We start from the raw sequence: 17,400 nt of genomic DNA, 5'->3' as shown, positions 1-17,400 counted from the left end.
ACAATGATGTTAAGAATGAATTCATGAAGCTTTTCTGTTCTTTTTATTTTTGACTCTTTTCTAAATAGTACGTTTATGAGTATTGGAGTAATCGCCCAGAAGGGTTAAGCTTGGTGCGGAGCTAGACTGCGGAGGTAATTTGACTGACAACGGGATTTGCAGACTGTTCAAAAATACCAGTTGACAGCCAGGACCAGCGCCAATCCCCATCACAATAGAGCAGAGTCGCAATGGCAATCTCTCGGCGGGTTCTTTCAATGACCTTTTTTGCGACGCGACGCAGTTGTCCGCAGGCCTCATACTATCTTCCACTTGCGCAGTCCTCCACTTCCTGCGCCTGTCGCCACCCAGCGTCTTTACAAGTATCAACGTTTTCCAAGGTCAGTTCACATTTATCGAGATCAATAAAGAATCAAAACTATAAAGGTCGGCGAATTAACATGTAGATAGAATAATGTCCTTCACTCGAGACTAGGGCGACCTTCACTTTCCTTACGAGCCTTTTCTTCCACACATTTGACAAACTCATCGTCACCGTTTCGATTAAGTTCCACTGAGAGACATGGCAACACAAGAGATGCACCATCTCCACATGGGAAATATGCTGAAGATCTCCCTGTAGAGGAGGAGGAGGAGTATTACAGCCCGCACCAGCCCAAGAGGCAATGGCCACCGAACATGTCCAAACTTTCGCCAAAGCACCAACTCCGACTAGAGCGCAAATACAGACGTCGAGCAGCACTCAAGTATGCACGGCCAAGATGGGTGAAGGCTACGAAGCTCATTCAATGGGGTGTTATTATCTGTTAGTTCAACCCTTTGATGACTTGGATTAGCGTGGCAGTTTCATTAACGAATTGGCAGTCGTTGTTATATACTCAGTGCTCTTTATGAAATGGGACAAAGAAGGTGAAGAGCATCCTTTTGAGAATGTGAGTGCAGCGCCGGGTTTCTATTCGAATTCGCAGGTACTGACGTGGTGTTTAGTTCCGCAAAGAGTTCTTCGGCATGTTCAACTCCATCATCTCGACTCCTAAACCGCCAGGCAGGAAAACGGATAACCAAGAATCAAAATAATGGCGATACATAATATCAATTGGGAACAAGCACTTGTGGGATTGTGATTGTGATTGTTAGAGCGCCAGCATCTACCATGTAAACCAACACCGTCACTATACTAATAGCCACATACATACCAAGGTCCAGCGCAAGCGCCGGACTTCTTGTGACAGACAAGATGCTCCTAAGCTCCCTTAGATCGTAACGGTGTCGCTCTCTCCATTTACCGAGATGCTTTCACATGCTTCGCGTTCCCGAATCCGCATCGAGAGAGTCACGTGGCGGGACTCTGCGGGACGGAAAAACAATGATACGGATGCCTCGGCTTTTTTTGCAGCGGCGTCCAGCGTTCACGAGGCATCGATGATATAATGCGCCAGCCCGGCTAAGACGAGATCCGACACATACAAGAAGGAATCTCCGAGCACCGTATTCCTCTTTCCTCTTTCTTTTCGCATCGTCTTTGCTCCTATCCTTTGCATCTATCCATCCTGCACCGTTTCGCGTTTTTTATATATCCAGCATGTCTCAAGGTAATTCCAACGTTATGACCCACACTAACTCTGCTCCTCCGCTGACATGTGAACCGCTCCTAGCCGCAGCTCAACAACGCCTTACCCAGGTGTCTTCACACCTCTCTGGCTCGAGATCGAGCAGTATCACCGATAAGCACCCAGATGATATTGTCGTAACTGCCGCGCTCCGAACCCCCATCACCAAGGGTGGCAAGGGTGGATTCAAAGACACTGCTGCTGCCGACTTGCTTGCTGGTGCTTTCAAGGGCCTCATCAGCCGCAGCGGAATCGATCCCAGCCTCGTTGAAGATATTGCCGTCGGCTCCGTTCTTCCTCCAGGAGGTGGTGCCACCGAGTTCCGTGCTGCCGCCCTTGTTGCTGGCTTCCCAGAGACTGCCGCTGTGCGGAGCTTGAACAGACAATGCTCCAGTGGCCTGCAAGCCGTTGTCGACATTGCCAATGCGATTAAGGCAGGTGTGATTGATGTCGGTGTCGGTGCCGGCGTCGAGAGCATGAGTCTTCAATATGGGTATGTCTCTGCCTTGCTTCTCTCTTATTGTCCACATTGCTAACTGATATTCCAAGTCCCGGTGCCGTCACCGAATTCTCCGAGCTTCTAGAAAACCACATGGAGGCTGCAAACTGCAAAGTGCCCATGGGTGTCCTCTCCGAACAGATGGCCAAAGACCGCAACGTTACTCGTGTTGAGCAAGACGCCTTTGCTGCCTCCTCATACCAAAAGGCCCTCGCAGCCCAGAAAGCCGGTCTCTTCGACGAGGAAATCCTCCCTCTTGAGGTCAAGTGGACCGACCCCAAGACTGATGAGGAGAAGACGATCACCGTCAAGGCCGACGACGGTGTCCGACCTGGCATCACTGCCGAGTCGCTTGGCAAGATCAAGCCTGCTTTCGCCAAAGACGGTAGTATTCATGCGGGTAACGCCTCTCAAGTTTCCGACGGAGCCGCCGCTGTTCTTCTCATGAAGCGTTCCACTGCCGAAAAGCTTGGCCAGAAGATCATTGGTAAATATGTCACAGCCAGCGTTGTCGGTGTCAAGCCTCTGCTCATGGGCATTGGACCCTGGAAGGCCATCCCTGTTGCTCTTGAAAAGGCAGGTCTGTCTAAGGATGATGTTGACATCTATGAAATCAACGAGGCCTTCGCATCTCAATGTGTTTGGTGTGTTAAGGAACTCGGTCTCCCTCTGGAGAAGGTCAACCCCAAGGGCGGTGCCATTGCCTTTGGACATCCTCTTGGATGCACTGGTGCCCGTCAAGTCAGCACTCTGTTCACTGAACTCAAGCGCACAAACAAAAAGATTGGTGTGACCAGTATGTGTGTCGGAACTGGTATGGGCATGGCTGCCGTTTGGGTTGCAGAGTAAAGATATCCTCGCTTTCTGTTCACCAAAATTAAGAGCTTTTCGGACGATGTTCCCCATTTATGACCTTGATATCTTCTATATCTCCGTTATTTCGTGATGTGTATAGTATTTTATATTATTTCGAGCCTACGTTAGCTCAGTAGGCATGATATCAACGATACCAATTGATCTCTAAACTCTTTCCATATCTAAAGCCAATATATATAGAACACATTTTGTATATATTGTAAGTGTTTACTTATTTCATACATATGTATTGCGCAGTGGTCCTCTACAGGCCGAGTCTTAGGGTTGGAAAGGAATTCATCTTGAAAAACATGGCGAAGAGGTGTCGTATCAAAACCTGTTTTCGAGACCGAGGCTATTGCTACATTTACGTCAAACTATTCAGATTTTCTTGCATAGTATCAAGCTTTATAGGGTTATCTATTCGGATGTCCGGCTGGCTCCTCCATGATGCCTCCTTTATCAGGCACTTCAAGATAACCCTCGGATGTCTTCCAGAGCCCACGCAATTAATGCGGGGGACACAGAAAACTAGATTGTCGGGTGGTCTGATAATCTAATCAGTAGTTGATTTCGGCGAGCCGACCTGGTGTATTAATGTGGATCTTGGGTTGTGTCGTTGTGGAGTTTGCTATCACAAGTCTCAAGAGCTAAACCGCCGGTGAAGCCCGGTATACCCCGGCACAGCTAATCTTACCCACGGGTCCGCATGGGGTCCATAAGCTAGATATCGATAAAGATGACATGGTGCAACAGCTAGTTAACAATCAGTTCAAGCTCGATCGCTATTATAATCATGGCACGCGCCACGACGCACGAATCACTTTGACACCCATGCATGCAAAGCGAGCCTGGGGTTGTTTGTAAATCGACCGAACCTCCTGGGAAACTAACAAGCAAAAAAGATTAACATGGCCGAAAAATTTGTCTCAGATGATATGGCCGCCCCGGTCAAGGAGGCGTCTGTCATGGACGCTGATGAGCTGCGACTGGCTCAGATGGGTACGGCTACAGCCCCAGTTTAATGACTGTCGTGTGCTAACTACCAGATTGAAGGTCATACCCAAGAGCTCAAGCGTCATTTCAACATCTTGTCTCTGATTGGCCTTGCTTCGACAACAACAATCTCATGGACTGGCCTCGGACTGAGTATTGTCACGGAAATAAATGCTGGTGGACCGAGTGCCATCATATATGGCTTCATTCTTGTCACGATCCTCCAGTCTTTCTTAGGCGCCTCCCTCGCCGAGTTTGTGTCCAGCTACCCAACCGAAGGAGGCATGTACCACTGGATTGCTGCCGTTGCTCCTAGGAGGTCGAGTGCATTCTTGAGTTTCATTACCGGTTGGCTGACAGTCTGCGGCTGTGAGTGAGAAAGGGGGGGATTGAAAGGGGAAAAAAACTGACTATACTGATTATATCGCCAGGGATCTTCACCACAGCCTCAACCAATCTAATTTTTGCCCAAGTTGGTATGTGATTACCAAATTTCTGACCCGTCTCTCAAGATATTTCTGCTAATGAAGGTATAGTCCAAGCGCTGTATGCTCTCTATCACCCGGACCTGGTGATCAAGAACTGGCAGACTTTCATCATATATCAGATTCTCAACCTGATGACAGCTGCGGTGGTTTTGTTTGGCAACAAGATTATTCCAGCATTAAATAGATTCTCCCTATTCTACCTCCAAATCGGCTGGCTCGTCGTTCTCGTCACGGTAGTTGCGTGCGCCCCGACACATCAAACCAATGAATTCGTTTTCAGAAACTGGATCAACAACACTGGCTGGGAGAATAACGTCATCTGTTTCATCACTGGTCTTGTCAATCCCTTGTACAGTCTGGGGGGCCTTGACGGAGTTACCCATATCACTGAAGAGATGCCTAATGTAAGTGATATAAAAGCTTTAGCTCGATGACACCGATTGATTATCATCTAGCCCTCCCGAAATGCGCCCCTCGCCATTGCCATCACCCTGACCATCGCATTTGGAACAGGTGTGACGTATCTCATCACGCTGATGTTCAGTGTTCAAGACTACGCGGCTCTGTCGACTACAAACACCGGTCTGCCCCTTGCCGAGCTCTTTCACCAGGTCACTCAGTCGGCCGGCGGTGCTTTCGGCCTGACATTCATTCTATTCATCGCTCTCGGGCCTTGCGTCATCTCGTCCCAATTGTCGACTTCGCGAGTTCTTTGGGCCTTTGCTCGTGACGGTGCCATGCCATTCTCCGATATTTGGGCCCGTGTCAGCAAGCGTTTTGGCATCCCATTCAACGCACAACTATTAGTCGCCGCCGCGAATGCAGCGTTGGGTTGTATCTACCTCGGCAGTAGCACGGCATTCAATAGCATGCTTGGTGCAGCCGTCACGATCAACAATGTTGCATACTTGATCCCCATAGCTACGAATATGCTTACTGGTAGGGCTAATATGCACAAGGGTGTTTTCCACATGGGCAAATGGGGCTGGCTTGTGAACGGCGTGACTGTGGCTTGGCTTCTCTTTGCTATCATCTTCTTTAGTTTCCCGTACAGCATGCCCGTCACAGTGCAGAATATGAACTACACATGTGTTGTGGTTGGAGGGCTACCCATTCTCATATTGATATGGTGGTTTGTGGGTAGCAAGAAGTATAAGGACAAGATAGCCCGGGCAAAGGAGGATTAAAATGCTTCTAGCTGTAGCAAATGGCCAAATTATGCCTTAAAATGGCTGATGGAAAGTATGATATATATGATATTTTAGCAACATTTTAAAGGTTCACATACATATGTAGAGCTTCAAATGTTATAATAGAATTTCAAAATATAATCATGAATAACATAAATCTGCACATGTGGAGATTAACTCGATAATTGTAGGGTAGTTAATCTATAATAAAAAATATAACCCGTTCTTGAAGCTGAAATTTTGTGAGATCACTTGATTATTTTCAATATATTTTGGTCTCTTTATAAACTTCTTTACAGACATCTAAAGTATTTCGCAGTCTAATTCATAGCTACACATGTGGTAATATAGATAAAAACAATGTCAATTGATATCAAGACTATTTCGAAAGAACCCTATTAAGATATTAGTGCTTAGAGTCCCCCTCAATCTAGAATTTAAATTTGAACTAGACAACTTCCAAGATTAATTTAGAGCCTCTTCCCATTATCCACACCTCCCATGACTTTGTCTGCACCGTATTTTTCAAGTCACTCGGTTCAATCACTTTGATCGATCCTGTGTAGCCAAACTCAGCAAGAGCCGGACTGCCTCGAGCAAATCTATTGGTATTTGAAATTTTTGATAAATAAATTCGACAGTCACTCGCTCGTACCCTGCTTTCTTACCGCTCGCCCTCGACCAGATATCACAAATTTCTTGATAACTCAAGTAGCTTTTAGTATTATACCCCAGCAGCTTGATACCTGGAGCTTCATCTTCAATTAAAGCTCTCACAAATGGCCCTGTCGATTCGTTCGGATCGATGATTTGGCATCTTGGTATCTGCCTTGAAGGGTAGAAAATACTTGTATTTGCCATGTAATGGATCAAGCTTCGGGCTAAGCAATGCATTCGAGTTATACGCGCCCAGATAGATCAATGATGTCTTCTTGGCCAAATCGACGAGTTCATTTTCGATGTACTCGACAATGGCGTCTTTTGACTCTGCATGATCAGAGTGACACTTTCCGCAAGTCACTTTTGTCGTTGCCGGGAGCGCAGAATAGACGAAGCGTTCCAGTGTTGGTACTTGGGCTGCTACATCAGCAGCATTTTTGCCGTGGGTGAGCTCCGTTTCGTAGGCAACTTTGCTGGGGTCAGCAAGTTGTTCTCCTGTTGAATCTGCCTTGCTAGTTATCATTGCAGTCACAAAAGACAAGTAAATACCCCAGAAGTCGGTGTTCAAAAAGATGGCATTTGCATCTTGAAATGCTTTGTATAGCGTGCTGGAGTTAGAAAGATCCGCCTGTACAACTTCGGTACCCTGTGCTGCCAAGGCTTGAGCGGCCGAAGATGAAGGGTTGCGAGTTGTAATACGGACTTTCCAGTTGGGAGTTTGAGGAAGGTGTTTGCTACTGAGCCTCCTTGGTTTCCAGTAGCACCGACAACAACGATTAACTTCTGGTGTGAAGCAGCCATGACTTGTGTAAGATAGCAGCAGGGGAATAAGGTGATAGATGATTCCTTGGAAATAAGCTGGGAAGCTTTCCCATTCTTATATGTTTATATATCAAACGATGAAACTTGGCTTACATGTATCTAGACAATAGATAAGCATATAAATTATCTGACTTACAACCTGCTTTTGAAAGGATATATCATCATCTTTACTCGCAGTTCCAATACGGCTATTCCATAGTTACGACCCGGAATATTCGGGTAGGGCTTTCAGTAACCCTGTAAGCCACATAGTTAACTATCATGTGCAATCTGTAAGCCACGACACAAACCTGTAGCTCGAGACAAAGGTAATGCTTAATACTGCAAATACTTGCCTGATATCCATATTTTACGCAAAATAGCTATGTCCTCATCGAGGTGGATTAATTAGCTTGGAAATACCAAACATCTTAACGCCGAGGCTAATCCTCGCATACTGAAGCTTCAGTCATCGCTACTTTCTCTATGAGCTTTGGCTAACTACCAAGGATACGGTAGCAGGAGATATCGATCAATGGAAAAGACTACTACCAATACTCCCAGACGTACTCAAGATGGGGCCAGAAGAGTGCGGAAGCGTAGTCTCACCAACGCCCGCCGTGAGCAAAATCGACTTAATCAGAGAGCCTATCGTAAGTGCAATAATCTATTGTTGGTTCTCCCTCATACCCTAACCTAGAAACTAGGTCAAAGGCAGAGAGCAGTACAACGTCTTGATGGCTTACGTTCCTCAGGCTCGTCAGCCCAGTCGCCTGAACAGGGCCGACAGCCAATATATCAGTTAGCGGATGACACCGCAATTGCGAGAGATGTTGATGATGCTTCTAAGAACCGTCTAGTGACACCGTATTTATACCCTGAGCTGATATGGGAAGGAAGGGGAACCAATGATTCTTCCTTTGAAGACGATATTATTCCGCAAAATCAATTGTCATCGTCACCAGTTAACTTCGTTTTCACAGCACAAAGCAATTCCCAACTAGCCGATGAAGATGATTATATTCATGCAATCCTCTCTGACTGGCCACCTGCTGCTTGCCATTCTTTTTCGGGCACAAACTCAAGCATTTTTTGTGGTCTAGAAAATCTAGAAAGTCTTGAACCTCATATCAACTCAATTCCTAGCGGATCTTCTACATCGGACGAGACTATCAATCACCAAGAACAAAATGCATTATCCCCAAAAGTAACGAAAATTTCTCTGCTACAGGAAAACCCAAGTATCACATCTCTCCCTGAAGACATACACCCTTTGTCAGTCACCTCGCCGTCACAATCAGGGGCCAGATCAGAACTTCCTCCAGATGACAACCAGGGTAATAGAGATATACAGGATGAGATGTTTACAGTTGAAGGCTTTGATCTTAATAAAGTCATAGCCGCAGGAATTTAAATCATATTTTATGGACCTACCCCTTCTAAGGCTACACCATCTCCATCTCAGTTACCTGACCCATGGAGAGAATGTATTCACTTTTCACGAAGTCATATACTCCTAGCATGTGTTCATAATGCTCGAAGCATGGGGTTCGATGTTCAAGATCCAACAAAATTGCTCCATCGCCTTTCTACCGACCCATAACGCCGGCCGATGACCCAAAGAGACTTGCAGCTGTCGCGAGCCCATCGACCCCGGTATCTTAAGCCTACGCTATCACAAATGTTATGTCCACATCCGGCTTTTATGGATCTCATTCCGTTTCCCGTTTTCCGGGCTCGTGCCATTACCTTGTTGGCCATGCAGCCACATTTGATTAATTTGCAGGAGTTAAAGAATGATCTGGCTATTGAAAATGGACTTTCCTATTGGAGTACTGCGAGCAATGAGGCCAGAACCCCCATGGTTGGAGCTACACAAGGTCAACCATGGGATATGCACAGCTGGGAGGTAGCTCCGTGGTTCTTGTGCAAATGGCGCACGCTATTTGGAGGGGAGGATGGGGAGGTATGGAACCAGAGTCTGTGGTGGCAAAGGGCCAGGGGCCTGGTTACCAATGCATACACCCATTAATTACAACATCTCTGTTAATATAATTTTTATTTATCTATGAAGGTTGCGTTATTTATATTTTCTATTACAAGAAAGAGAATCAAAAAGCTATAGGAATGATGATACGCGTCGGGATGCCTATCATAACTAGCATCGAGCTTGAGTGCAAGCTTCACAAACTTGACGGCGTAATTCACATCAAGTTATATCCATTCATGTAATTTATTTGATCATTTGTATCCCATTGCTTTTCAAAATACGTAAACTCTACGTCCTCGTAGTCTTGCGCAGAGGCTTCGCCGGGTTTGCCGGGTCCTCCGAAATTTACCGATTTCAATGCGAAGTATGGCATAGACTCTCTGTGGATCAATGGTGAAATGTAAAAGAATATCCGATGTTAATATCAATAATTTTCCTAAGATGGGGAAATTATAGATATTTTGTAAGATGATTCAGGTTCGGACCCCGGCCTAGATGATTATACTTGTAACTTTCTTGGAGCCACAGAGACCAAATATCTCTTGTCTAGATACATGACTACTACTACTACTACTCCCACAAAATCACTCCATATTCATATAGATTGGAAATCAAGGGAAAGAAAACTACGTTGTTCCACCATCCTTATAGGTTCAATATTTACATTGCCTTCATCACATTCATTCACATACTGCCAGCAACATGCGACTCATCATCCGAAATCGTTCTGAGGAGGTAGCAAAGTACATTTGCGAATACATAACCAGTAAGTCTCAAGTACCTCTTTAGTTCGATCAAGTCTGATAGGTTGCAGAACGAATTAATATTTTTGCCCCAACGGCAGAACGTCCTTTTGTACTCGGACTGCCCACAGGAAGCAGCCCTTTGCCCATATACCATGCCTTGATAACGGCATATGAACAGGGAAGGGTATCATTTCGCAATGTTGTGACATTCAATATGGACGAGTATGTTGGTCTGGAACGAAACCACGCAGAGTCGTATCACTCCTTCATGTACACGAATTTCTTTAGGCACATTGATATCAACACGAAAAACATCAACATCCTTGACGGCAATGCAGCTAATCTAGCCGAAGAGTGTCTTGCATATGAGGCCAAGATCAAAGCTCTCGGCGGCATTGAGTTGTTCCTCGGAGGCGTGGGAAGTGATGGGCATATAGCATTCAATGAACCTGGCTCGAGCCTGGCCAGTCGTACTCGAGTCAAGTCCTTGGCTTATGAAACGATAGTTGCCAACGCGCGCTTCTTTAACGGCGATCTAAACTTGGTGCCGCGCATGGCCCTCACAGTCGGTGTGCAAACTATTATGGAGGCACGGGAGGTAATTATCATTGCAACGGGAACGGCAAAGTCGCTCGCTATTCAACAAGCAGTTGAGAGCGGCGTGAGTCACATGTGCACCCTGTCCTGTTTACAACTCCATCCATGCAGTACACTGGTGGTGGATGAGGATGCCACTCTAGAACTAAGAGTGAAAACAGTCAAAGTCAGTTTCTCAATTCCTAAAACGGCATTGTTACAAGACTGACTTTGCTTTTAGTACTTCAAGAGCGTGGAACGAACCATTTTACAGAAGGAGCTGGGGGTCTCAGCCCTCAGAACCCCTGACGAGACTCCTAATAATGCGTCAATATCGAAAGAGTTTCAAACAGGCGATCTAACCCCAGATAGCATGTCATCACGTATTGGTGAATTCAAGTTCTTAGCTGCTAGGTCGGCAACTATACCACTTGCGCTCACTTAATCGAGACTTTGTTCATGAGTCGCCCAGTCGTAGTACATCATTTGATGAAGGCTAGAATGGTCAAATATCTGCCATGACTGGTCCATATGAGCACCCATATCCAAATTCTCAAATGAATTATGCTGAAAATCTGCTGACACGGGTGTGTGCACACTGGCAAGGCTACCTTCCAATCGATTTATTAGTTTATCACAGAGGCTGGGTTTCGGCTTATTCATCTGCTTCAACATTTCGAGATGTATTCGTATGTTTGCAACATCTGGGTCACTATTAGTCGGCGATGCATTACCATGATAAGTACAATGGATAACTTACCGTCAGGCTCACCGGCCCCACCCTCAATACCTTGTACAACAATAAGTGCGGCCCAAGTTATCATGATCAAATCCCAATTGGCCCAAATGGAGTCATCATGTAAATGTAGCTTTAGTGTCGCTCGAGCTGAAAGGAGCAATTCATGTTGTTCCGTAGGTGTAGTACTGTTGGACCACAGATCACAGCCCCTCGCAGGGTGGTAGATAGATAAAACAACTAATCGATGTAATACGTATTGACGGAAAACAGCCCTCAACTCCTGCTCCGAGCCTTCCGAATCTTGACTAAACTCTACTAGCCATTCATCGAGTTGTCTAGCCCAATCCCTTATCACTGCGGCGTCGACAGGTGTAAATCTATTATCCAGATTCACAACCGCCGAGGTTTGGCCGGTAAAGCAAGACCAGATTGTCGGTAATCCTCGCCCGGTGAAATGGGTGAGTCCAGTATGCATCATACGAGATAGTCTATAAAGTTGGTCTCGATGTGACGTTTGCAGTCCCGGTAGAGGTGACTCAATCGGTATCACGGGACAAGATAGATGGAGAGAGGCATGTTCAAGGTCAATTATCTGAACTCCACTGAAGAGTTTGCGCCATTCCCGCGATGTCTCGTCAATATGCGCAGGACAATGTTCCAAAATGAGCCGATAGGCTATCGAAATCCAAACCCCTGTCTCGCGAACAATTGCCTCATTCAGGAGTCCAGCGAGCACAATACCAAGTACAGTTTGAAAGGCCCATTCTTCAGTATCCTGTGGTACCGTGCCGACTTCACTCCCGGGAACGCACAGCTGCGCGATTGCATTACAAAGGACAGCGAAGTAATGAGGCGCAATACCCTGCGTCTCCGAGGGTCCACGAGTGCTTGAGCAATACAAAATTGATGCCAGAAGTAGAGGCTGTGGCGCAGAAAATGTTTGCTTCCGGTGCATAAAATGCAGCCCTGGCATTCGTTCATGAAAACTGAAATGATCAGATCGAATTGACCTAGTCAAGCGGGTGTTTATCAACTTACGACAGCCAAAGGTCTTTAATGGTGCTCTTACGCCATATATATTGAGGAACTGAGCTGGGAGCACTTGACTGGAGCACCTCTGCTGCGTCCCATAGAGCACCTAAGCTGCTGAACTCCACCGAGAGCTCCTCGCCGTCATTGGATCCGCCGTCAAGAATTGCAGACTCAGGGAGGATCCCATCCGCTACAGAGATCCCAAGGCTATCCTCAATTACCTTCAATCTACGCAAAACATCCGTTTTAAAATCGACATCTTTGGTATCAGTCACAGCACCTGGTAGCGTTGCAGCATTTGCACGCGGCACAAAGATGCAAGGAAGGCCGGACCGGCGGCATCGACGGCATGCATCGTTACCTTCGATAATACATCTCATTTTCTGCCGTCTGCAATTAACTGCAAAACAAGGTGCCCATCAATATAAATTTCTTGCTCAGTCAATCTTGGGGATAGAAAGGCACTGACTACAAGCCTTCCGAGCCTTTTGCTCCACAGCGTGCTTCGCCGGCCGACCATGACGACTATCGCCATTTTCAACATGATCTCGTTGATGTGCGGACATGTCTGCTAAAAGGATTGAGCTTGCCGATTTTCAGTCAGCATCTCAGACTGTTGATGCTCTGCTGGAGAAGTTCACTTGGGGACAGAAATAACCCAGAAACGCTAATCCTAATACGGACTAATACAAAGGCAATTTCAACATCGTAATTTACGATCTGATTTTAATCCAACTTCATGATTACTGACTAATTACATGTAACAACAATTGACTGTGAACCAATTTCCTTCTCCCCAATTGGAAGTTGGCCAGTAGCCAACTAACTGGCCTCAGTTCGTAACACCATGTACGGAGTTCGTCCGATCTTGCCCGGAAAGCCCGGCTTGGACACGTCAGCCAGTATTGGAGAAGATCCCGTCAAAAAGACACACCAGAACAGCTTCTGATTTACGTACTGGAAGGTACAGAAGTTGCAGATGTTATTTGGGATAATCTGGCTAGTGCGTGCCTCCTCCCATCTTAGATCGGTCACGCTAACCCAACACTGAAAGTCCTGGGGGTGTCTTCGGTCTTGTTCGGCGTTCGTCGGCAATCTTTCACCGAACTTCGAGACGATGTTGTATCCGCGCCAAATCTCACGGCATGCAGTTGCAAATTTGCCAGAACTCGCATCATCTCTAAAGTAAGGGAGAGACCTTCTAGGTGATGACGGCAGGATGGTTGTTGGTAGCCTAATACTTCATTTGGCTTCTCAAAAGGGTGACTTTATCCTTCTCCCCGTCTCCCTTTCTCTTGACTGTTGTCGCCATCATCGGTCATGTTTCGAAGCGTATATGAGCGATCCAGCCTCCTAGCCCAGGCAGAACAAATTTCTCGCGGCTTTGATCTCAGCCCTGATCATGTTCGACGAGTGACTAGGCACTTTGTCCATCAACTGAGTAAGAACGTATTGATAAGGGTTCGTTCCGGTGTGGTGCTGATAACATTGCAGAAGATGGACTCGTTAATCGCCGAGCCTGGCAGCTACCGGCATATGTGGAAAGGGTACCAACAGGAACGGAGAAGGGAAAGTTCTTGGCCGTCGATCTCGGCGGCAGCAATTGTAGAATATGCTTCGTCAAACTGAATGGAGATTCTACATTTACCATGACCCAGTCCAAGCATAAAGTGCCGTCCGATGTCATGGTAAACCAGAGTTATCACCCTCTTTTCGACTTTATTGCAGAAAAGATATCGGATTTCCTCATTGCGCACCCAGACCAGGATTGCAAGAACATCAGGGCTACTGATCATTCGCCGTATAGACTAGGGTTCACTTTCAGTTTTACCTGTGAGCAGACGTCCCTCGAGGGAGGGACTCTAATACACTGGGATAAAGGCTGGGATATACCCGAAGCGATTGGCAGAGATCCCTGTGTCATGTTGCAAGAGGCTATCGATAAGCTAAGATTGCCTGTTCTGGTAACTGTTCTCGCGAATGACAGCGTGGGAGCTTTGTTAACAAGATCTTACACTTCACATCCGAAAGACTCTACTCTAGGCGCAGTCATTTTTGGGACTGGCACTAATGCCGCATACATTGAAAAGTTGTCGAATGTTCAGAGGCTCGCTATCCAAGGGGACCACCGTGGAATAATGGTGATCAATACGGAATGGGGTTGCCTTGGTGACAATAACGTGGATGTCTTACCGCGAACTTCATTCGACGACGAACTTGACAAGGACTCGACTGATCCAGGCGCTCAAATGCTGGAGAAAAGGGTCTCCGGGTTGTATCTTGGAGAGTTGCTACGGCTGACGATTCTGCGATTGCTGGAAGTCGATGCTTTTAACCTGAAATTCAACAAAAATTCTCCGATTTTCCAAAAGGAAGGCATCAATAGCGCCTTTCTCTCAGAACTCGCGATTGCTAAAACCAAAAACACCACAAACGCTTCTAAAATCATCCAAGAAACGTTGATGGCAGAAAACGTTGCTACAGAAAACGTTGCTACAGAAGATGCGCAAGCCATTCAACTGTTGGCCACGCGCATTGTCCGGCGAGCCGGACGGTTAGCAGGCGCATCACTTTCAGCCATTATCATACAAAGCGGTCGACTTGAAGCTTCCCATAAAGAAGGTAAATATCACGATACCGAAGTTAAGGAGTATGAGACACCGGCGGCCTTAGATATGACTATCAATAGCGTAGAACGCTTTACATGGCGTTTGAGACTTGTCTGGCGCCGAATTCTCCAGCTGCTTGGTATGGACTCGCTGGTAGGAACGTCGATACCTTGTATCAGACACCAGCAAATACCAGAGCCAGTCAATGATCGTCTGGAAGAGAATGTGATTGACATCGGCGCTGATGGCTCACTGATTGAATTTTACCCAAACTTCGAGGCAGAAATGCGTGGTGCAATGCGTGAAGTGCCGGAAATTGGTCACCATGGTGAGCGACGAGTGCGCATAGGCCTCACTAAGGACGGGTCCGGGGTGGGTGCTGCACTGATGGCACAAGCAGCAATGGAAAGTGAAGCACTATCAAGTAACCGAGGGGTACGGGTATGAAATGACTGAGTTGGCTTGTTATAATCATGCAGGTCACGTCTTTGACATTACAACTGCCAATTGTATATTACTAACGACGTAGGTATGTATCTTTGTCGTTAGTAGAAAAGGACATTATCTAGTAGACTATTATATATAATATACATTGAATTGGGGGTACAGATTTTAATTTCCAATAATGTGGCAGATGCCTTCAATATCGCTACACGTATCTTTGATATAGATATGTCTGTAATGCTGGTCACTTACACTTTGAATGTTATCATGAAGTTGTTATTGATACTGCGTCTAAATGGCAACGATAATGGTTTATATATAATATACAATCTATTTATATTTTCCTTTCATTAAATACGTCCTCAAATTCTTTATCCGGCTGTTTCGAAAGTTCTCTCTTGACCCATTCACCAATATTTGAAACAGCGTCATGAGGGCTGTTCAAGTACAGCTGGAAGAATCCCTGTAGAGATGAAGGGGTGAATGTATCGTTTGGAATGTGGCTGGCGAATTCAACAGCAAGCTCTTGGATTTCATCCATATTCAGCTGTGAAGAACAGCCTAGATCAGGTGAAAACATGCGTAGAAACATCTCCTCAGTGGACTTCCGGTTGATGTTTCCGAGATAGACCTTTGTGTCTACGCGGCCGGGTCGGACCAATGCACGATCAAGATCTTCTGGCCGATTGGTGGTCATGATGACAATGCGACCTTCCTGCGATCCAACACCGTCTAGGACATTCAAAAGTCCAGACAAGGTGCAGTTTGGTACGTGGTTTCCTTCATGGTCGTTTTTCTGGACGTTTGAGCGGTCCACCCACACCGCATCAATATCCTCTAATAAGACAACACATCTTGGCGGTATCTCTTGAAACATCTGTTCAAGGTCTGTATCGGTAGCGACACTGGGGATCTTGACTTCGTAGAGGTCGAGGCCAAACTCACCCGCGATGGCGAGCGATAGAGATGACTTGCCAGTTCCTGGCGGACCATAAAATAGGTACCCTCTGCGGTAAGGCATACTCCGGCTCTGGTAAAGTCTCTGAGTCCTGGGGTCGAGATAATTTCGAATGTCGGCGAGCAGCTCCTGCTTGAGCTGATTATCAAAGTGCACGGTTTCTAGCAGTCGGATCGGCTTGCGGGCTTTTGGCTTCCATGCTAGCCCGTACCGATCCCGTGCGTAAATAATAACAAAAAATTGGGTCTCCCTATCTGCATACTCACGACAGGCCTCAATGAACTTCTTGACAGGCTCTGCTGACCAACCGAAACAGCTTATTGTAATTTCCTCGCCTCCGATTCCGTCATAACTCGGATCAGACATGGACACACCACAGTTCCCAGCTGCACGCACTACATGAATAGCATTACCTCTATACCAGAGCCATTTCGTGTCCCAATGGGGCGAATAGCGGACTGCGTGGCGAGTTTTCCTGAGAGTAGCAGCCCGGTCAACACCAGCACTTCCAATTTCTGTACGACCCGTGAAGGATCGATAATGCCGTGACCGGTTGGACAGGATCCATTGCACTACGCTCCTGTTAAGAGGATCACCTCCGGGAATTGTAACCGAAGCCACGAAACAACGCCTAATCCAGCCGTATGTCTCAGTACATGTGCGCTGCAAGAATCTCCACGCCGTTGGTACAACGCCGGCAATAGCGACAAGGGATCCGATATGTGTGATATCGAGCTCCGACCAACAGGACCAAACTTCTCTTATCACGCCAATCCCGTGGGACCAGGGATCAAGTAGAGGATAGCTCGCTGCACCGCCAGCATGGATGCGATGAGCCATATTTCTTTGGCTTTGAAAATTTTCTAGTTGCTTACATTCACAGCGAGCACTTTTGAAGATGTTTGGAAGGTGCCGATGCTGGGCTAAAATGGCCAGCCATCAAGAAAACGGTTTCATATGACTGTCAAATCGAAGGGCAAATTAACAAAGGAGCAAAGCGTATTAGACAGATAGAAATTTAAAAAAAAAATGAATGGCAATAATACAAAAACGAAAGACAGAAAGAAAATAAAGCAAGGCAGTCTACAGTGTGTCGAGAACACAAGTAAGCAAGGACGGAAGGGCGGGAAAAGTCTGGTTCCATTAATAATTGTTCCTGCGCCACAAGCAAGCCACATTCTTAAGAGAGCAAAGATCGTGAGGTTTA

At 46.4% G+C, this 17,400-nt stretch overlaps 9 protein-coding genes across 9 annotated transcripts; 6 read left to right on the top strand and 3 right to left on the bottom strand.

The window, feature by feature from the left end:
- Window positions 1–133: 133 nt before the first annotated feature.
- Window positions 134–1,330, top strand: BGW36DRAFT_171733 (uncharacterized protein). Its single transcript, XM_046209652.1, has 4 exons — window positions 134–380; window positions 451–805; window positions 865–932; window positions 988–1,330. The coding sequence occupies exons 1-4, from the start codon at window positions 231–233 to the stop codon at window positions 1,075–1,077; spliced, it is 663 nt and encodes a 220-aa protein (XP_046072347.1). The 5' UTR covers window positions 134–230; the 3' UTR covers window positions 1,078–1,330.
- On the top strand, window positions 1,331–3,168 carry BGW36DRAFT_171743 (3-ketoacyl-CoA thiolase peroxisomal A precursor). The gene is made up of 3 exons (XM_046209653.1): window positions 1,331–1,592; window positions 1,662–2,103; window positions 2,160–3,168. Exons 1-3 carry the CDS (start codon window positions 1,583–1,585, stop codon window positions 2,956–2,958), a joined length of 1,251 nt encoding a protein of 416 aa, XP_046072346.1. The 5' UTR covers window positions 1,331–1,582; the 3' UTR covers window positions 2,959–3,168.
- A 610-nt stretch (window positions 3,169–3,778) lies between these two features.
- BGW36DRAFT_341737 (putative choline transporter Hnm1) lies at window positions 3,779–5,680 on the top strand. The gene is made up of 5 exons (XM_046213102.1): window positions 3,779–3,966; window positions 4,021–4,329; window positions 4,392–4,436; window positions 4,497–4,852; window positions 4,904–5,680. Exons 1-5 carry the CDS (start codon window positions 3,876–3,878, stop codon window positions 5,633–5,635), a joined length of 1,533 nt encoding a protein of 510 aa, XP_046072345.1. The 5' UTR covers window positions 3,779–3,875; the 3' UTR covers window positions 5,636–5,680.
- Window positions 5,681–6,086: 406 nt separating this feature from the next.
- Window positions 6,087–7,099, bottom strand: BGW36DRAFT_359426 (uncharacterized protein; the record flags this gene model as incomplete). The annotated part of the gene is given in 4 exon segments (XM_046214071.1): window positions 6,087–6,240; window positions 6,294–6,467; window positions 6,487–7,041; window positions 7,080–7,099. 4 exon segments carry the CDS (start codon window positions 7,097–7,099, stop codon window positions 6,087–6,089), a joined length of 903 nt encoding a protein of 300 aa, XP_046072344.1.
- Window positions 7,100–7,634: 535 nt separating this feature from the next.
- On the top strand, window positions 7,635–9,131 carry BGW36DRAFT_397307 (uncharacterized protein; the record flags this gene model as incomplete). Its single annotated transcript, XM_046218279.1, has 4 exons — window positions 7,635–7,752; window positions 7,807–8,492; window positions 8,544–8,654; window positions 8,766–9,131. The coding sequence occupies 4 exons, from the start codon at window positions 7,635–7,637 to the stop codon at window positions 9,129–9,131; spliced, it is 1,281 nt and encodes a 426-aa protein (XP_046072343.1).
- A 660-nt stretch (window positions 9,132–9,791) lies between these two features.
- On the top strand, window positions 9,792–10,856 carry BGW36DRAFT_397306 (putative glucosamine-6-phosphate isomerase; the record flags this gene model as incomplete). Its single annotated transcript, XM_046218278.1, has 3 exons — window positions 9,792–9,855; window positions 9,904–10,627; window positions 10,712–10,856. The coding sequence occupies 3 exons, from the start codon at window positions 9,792–9,794 to the stop codon at window positions 10,854–10,856; spliced, it is 933 nt and encodes a 310-aa protein (XP_046072342.1).
- On the bottom strand, window positions 10,853–12,748 carry BGW36DRAFT_397305 (uncharacterized protein; the record flags this gene model as incomplete). The annotated part of the gene is made up of 4 exons (XM_046218277.1): window positions 10,853–11,115; window positions 11,172–12,136; window positions 12,189–12,582; window positions 12,652–12,748. 4 exons carry the CDS (start codon window positions 12,746–12,748, stop codon window positions 10,853–10,855), a joined length of 1,719 nt encoding a protein of 572 aa, XP_046072341.1.
- An 852-nt stretch (window positions 12,749–13,600) lies between these two features.
- BGW36DRAFT_379155 (uncharacterized protein) lies at window positions 13,601–15,401 on the top strand. Its single transcript, XM_046216184.1, has one exon. The coding sequence runs from the start codon at window positions 13,832–13,834 to the stop codon at window positions 15,236–15,238; it is 1,407 nt and encodes a 468-aa protein (XP_046072340.1). The 5' UTR covers window positions 13,601–13,831; the 3' UTR covers window positions 15,239–15,401.
- An 88-nt stretch (window positions 15,402–15,489) lies between these two features.
- Window positions 15,490–17,318, bottom strand: BGW36DRAFT_379154 (P-loop containing nucleoside triphosphate hydrolase protein). The gene has a single exon (XM_046216183.1). The coding sequence runs from the start codon at window positions 17,031–17,033 to the stop codon at window positions 15,570–15,572; it is 1,464 nt and encodes a 487-aa protein (XP_046072339.1). The 5' UTR covers window positions 17,034–17,318; the 3' UTR covers window positions 15,490–15,569.
- Between the last annotated feature and the right edge of the window lie 82 nt (window positions 17,319–17,400).

Source organism: Talaromyces proteolyticus, assembly GCF_021365285.1.
Source record: "Talaromyces proteolyticus strain PMI_201 chromosome Unknown BGW36scaffold_6, whole genome shotgun sequence".
NCBI lineage: Eukaryota > Fungi > Ascomycota > Eurotiomycetes > Eurotiales > Trichocomaceae > Talaromyces > Talaromyces proteolyticus.
The sequence above is the reverse complement of the archived record's forward strand: the minus strand, read 5'-3'. Positions and strand labels throughout refer to the sequence as shown.

What these genes read in the sequence shown, in the direction of transcription:
- BGW36DRAFT_171733 (XM_046209652.1), top strand. Translation starts at nt 231, where the DNA reads ATGGCAATCTCTCGGCGGGTTCTTTCAATGACCTTTTTTGCGACGCGA. An exon ending in AAGTATCAACGTTTTCCAAG is followed by an intron (nt 381 to 450) that starts GTCAGTTCACAT and finishes ACATGTAGATAG; the next exon opens with AATAATGTCCTTCACTCGAG. An exon ending in AAGAGCATCCTTTTGAGAAT is followed by an intron (nt 933 to 987) that starts GTGAGTGCAGCG and finishes CGTGGTGTTTAG; the next exon opens with TTCCGCAAAGAGTTCTTCGG.
- BGW36DRAFT_171743 (XM_046209653.1), top strand. An exon ending in AGCATGAGTCTTCAATATGG is followed by an intron (nt 2,104 to 2,159) that starts GTATGTCTCTGC and finishes TGATATTCCAAG; the next exon opens with TCCCGGTGCCGTCACCGAAT.
- BGW36DRAFT_341737 (XM_046213102.1), top strand. Translation starts at nt 3,876, where the DNA reads ATGGCCGAAAAATTTGTCTCAGATGATATGGCCGCCCCGGTCAAGGAG. An exon ending in TCTAATTTTTGCCCAAGTTG is followed by an intron (nt 4,437 to 4,496) that starts GTATGTGATTAC and finishes ATGAAGGTATAG; the next exon opens with TCCAAGCGCTGTATGCTCTC. An exon ending in TCACTGAAGAGATGCCTAAT is followed by an intron (nt 4,853 to 4,903) that starts GTAAGTGATATA and finishes ATTATCATCTAG; the next exon opens with CCCTCCCGAAATGCGCCCCT.
- BGW36DRAFT_379155 (XM_046216184.1), top strand. Translation starts at nt 13,832, where the DNA reads ATGACCCAGTCCAAGCATAAAGTGCCGTCCGATGTCATGGTAAACCAG.
- BGW36DRAFT_379154 (XM_046216183.1), bottom strand. Translation starts at nt 17,033, where the DNA reads ATGGCTCATCGCATCCATGCTGGCGGTGCAGCGAGCTATCCTCTACTT.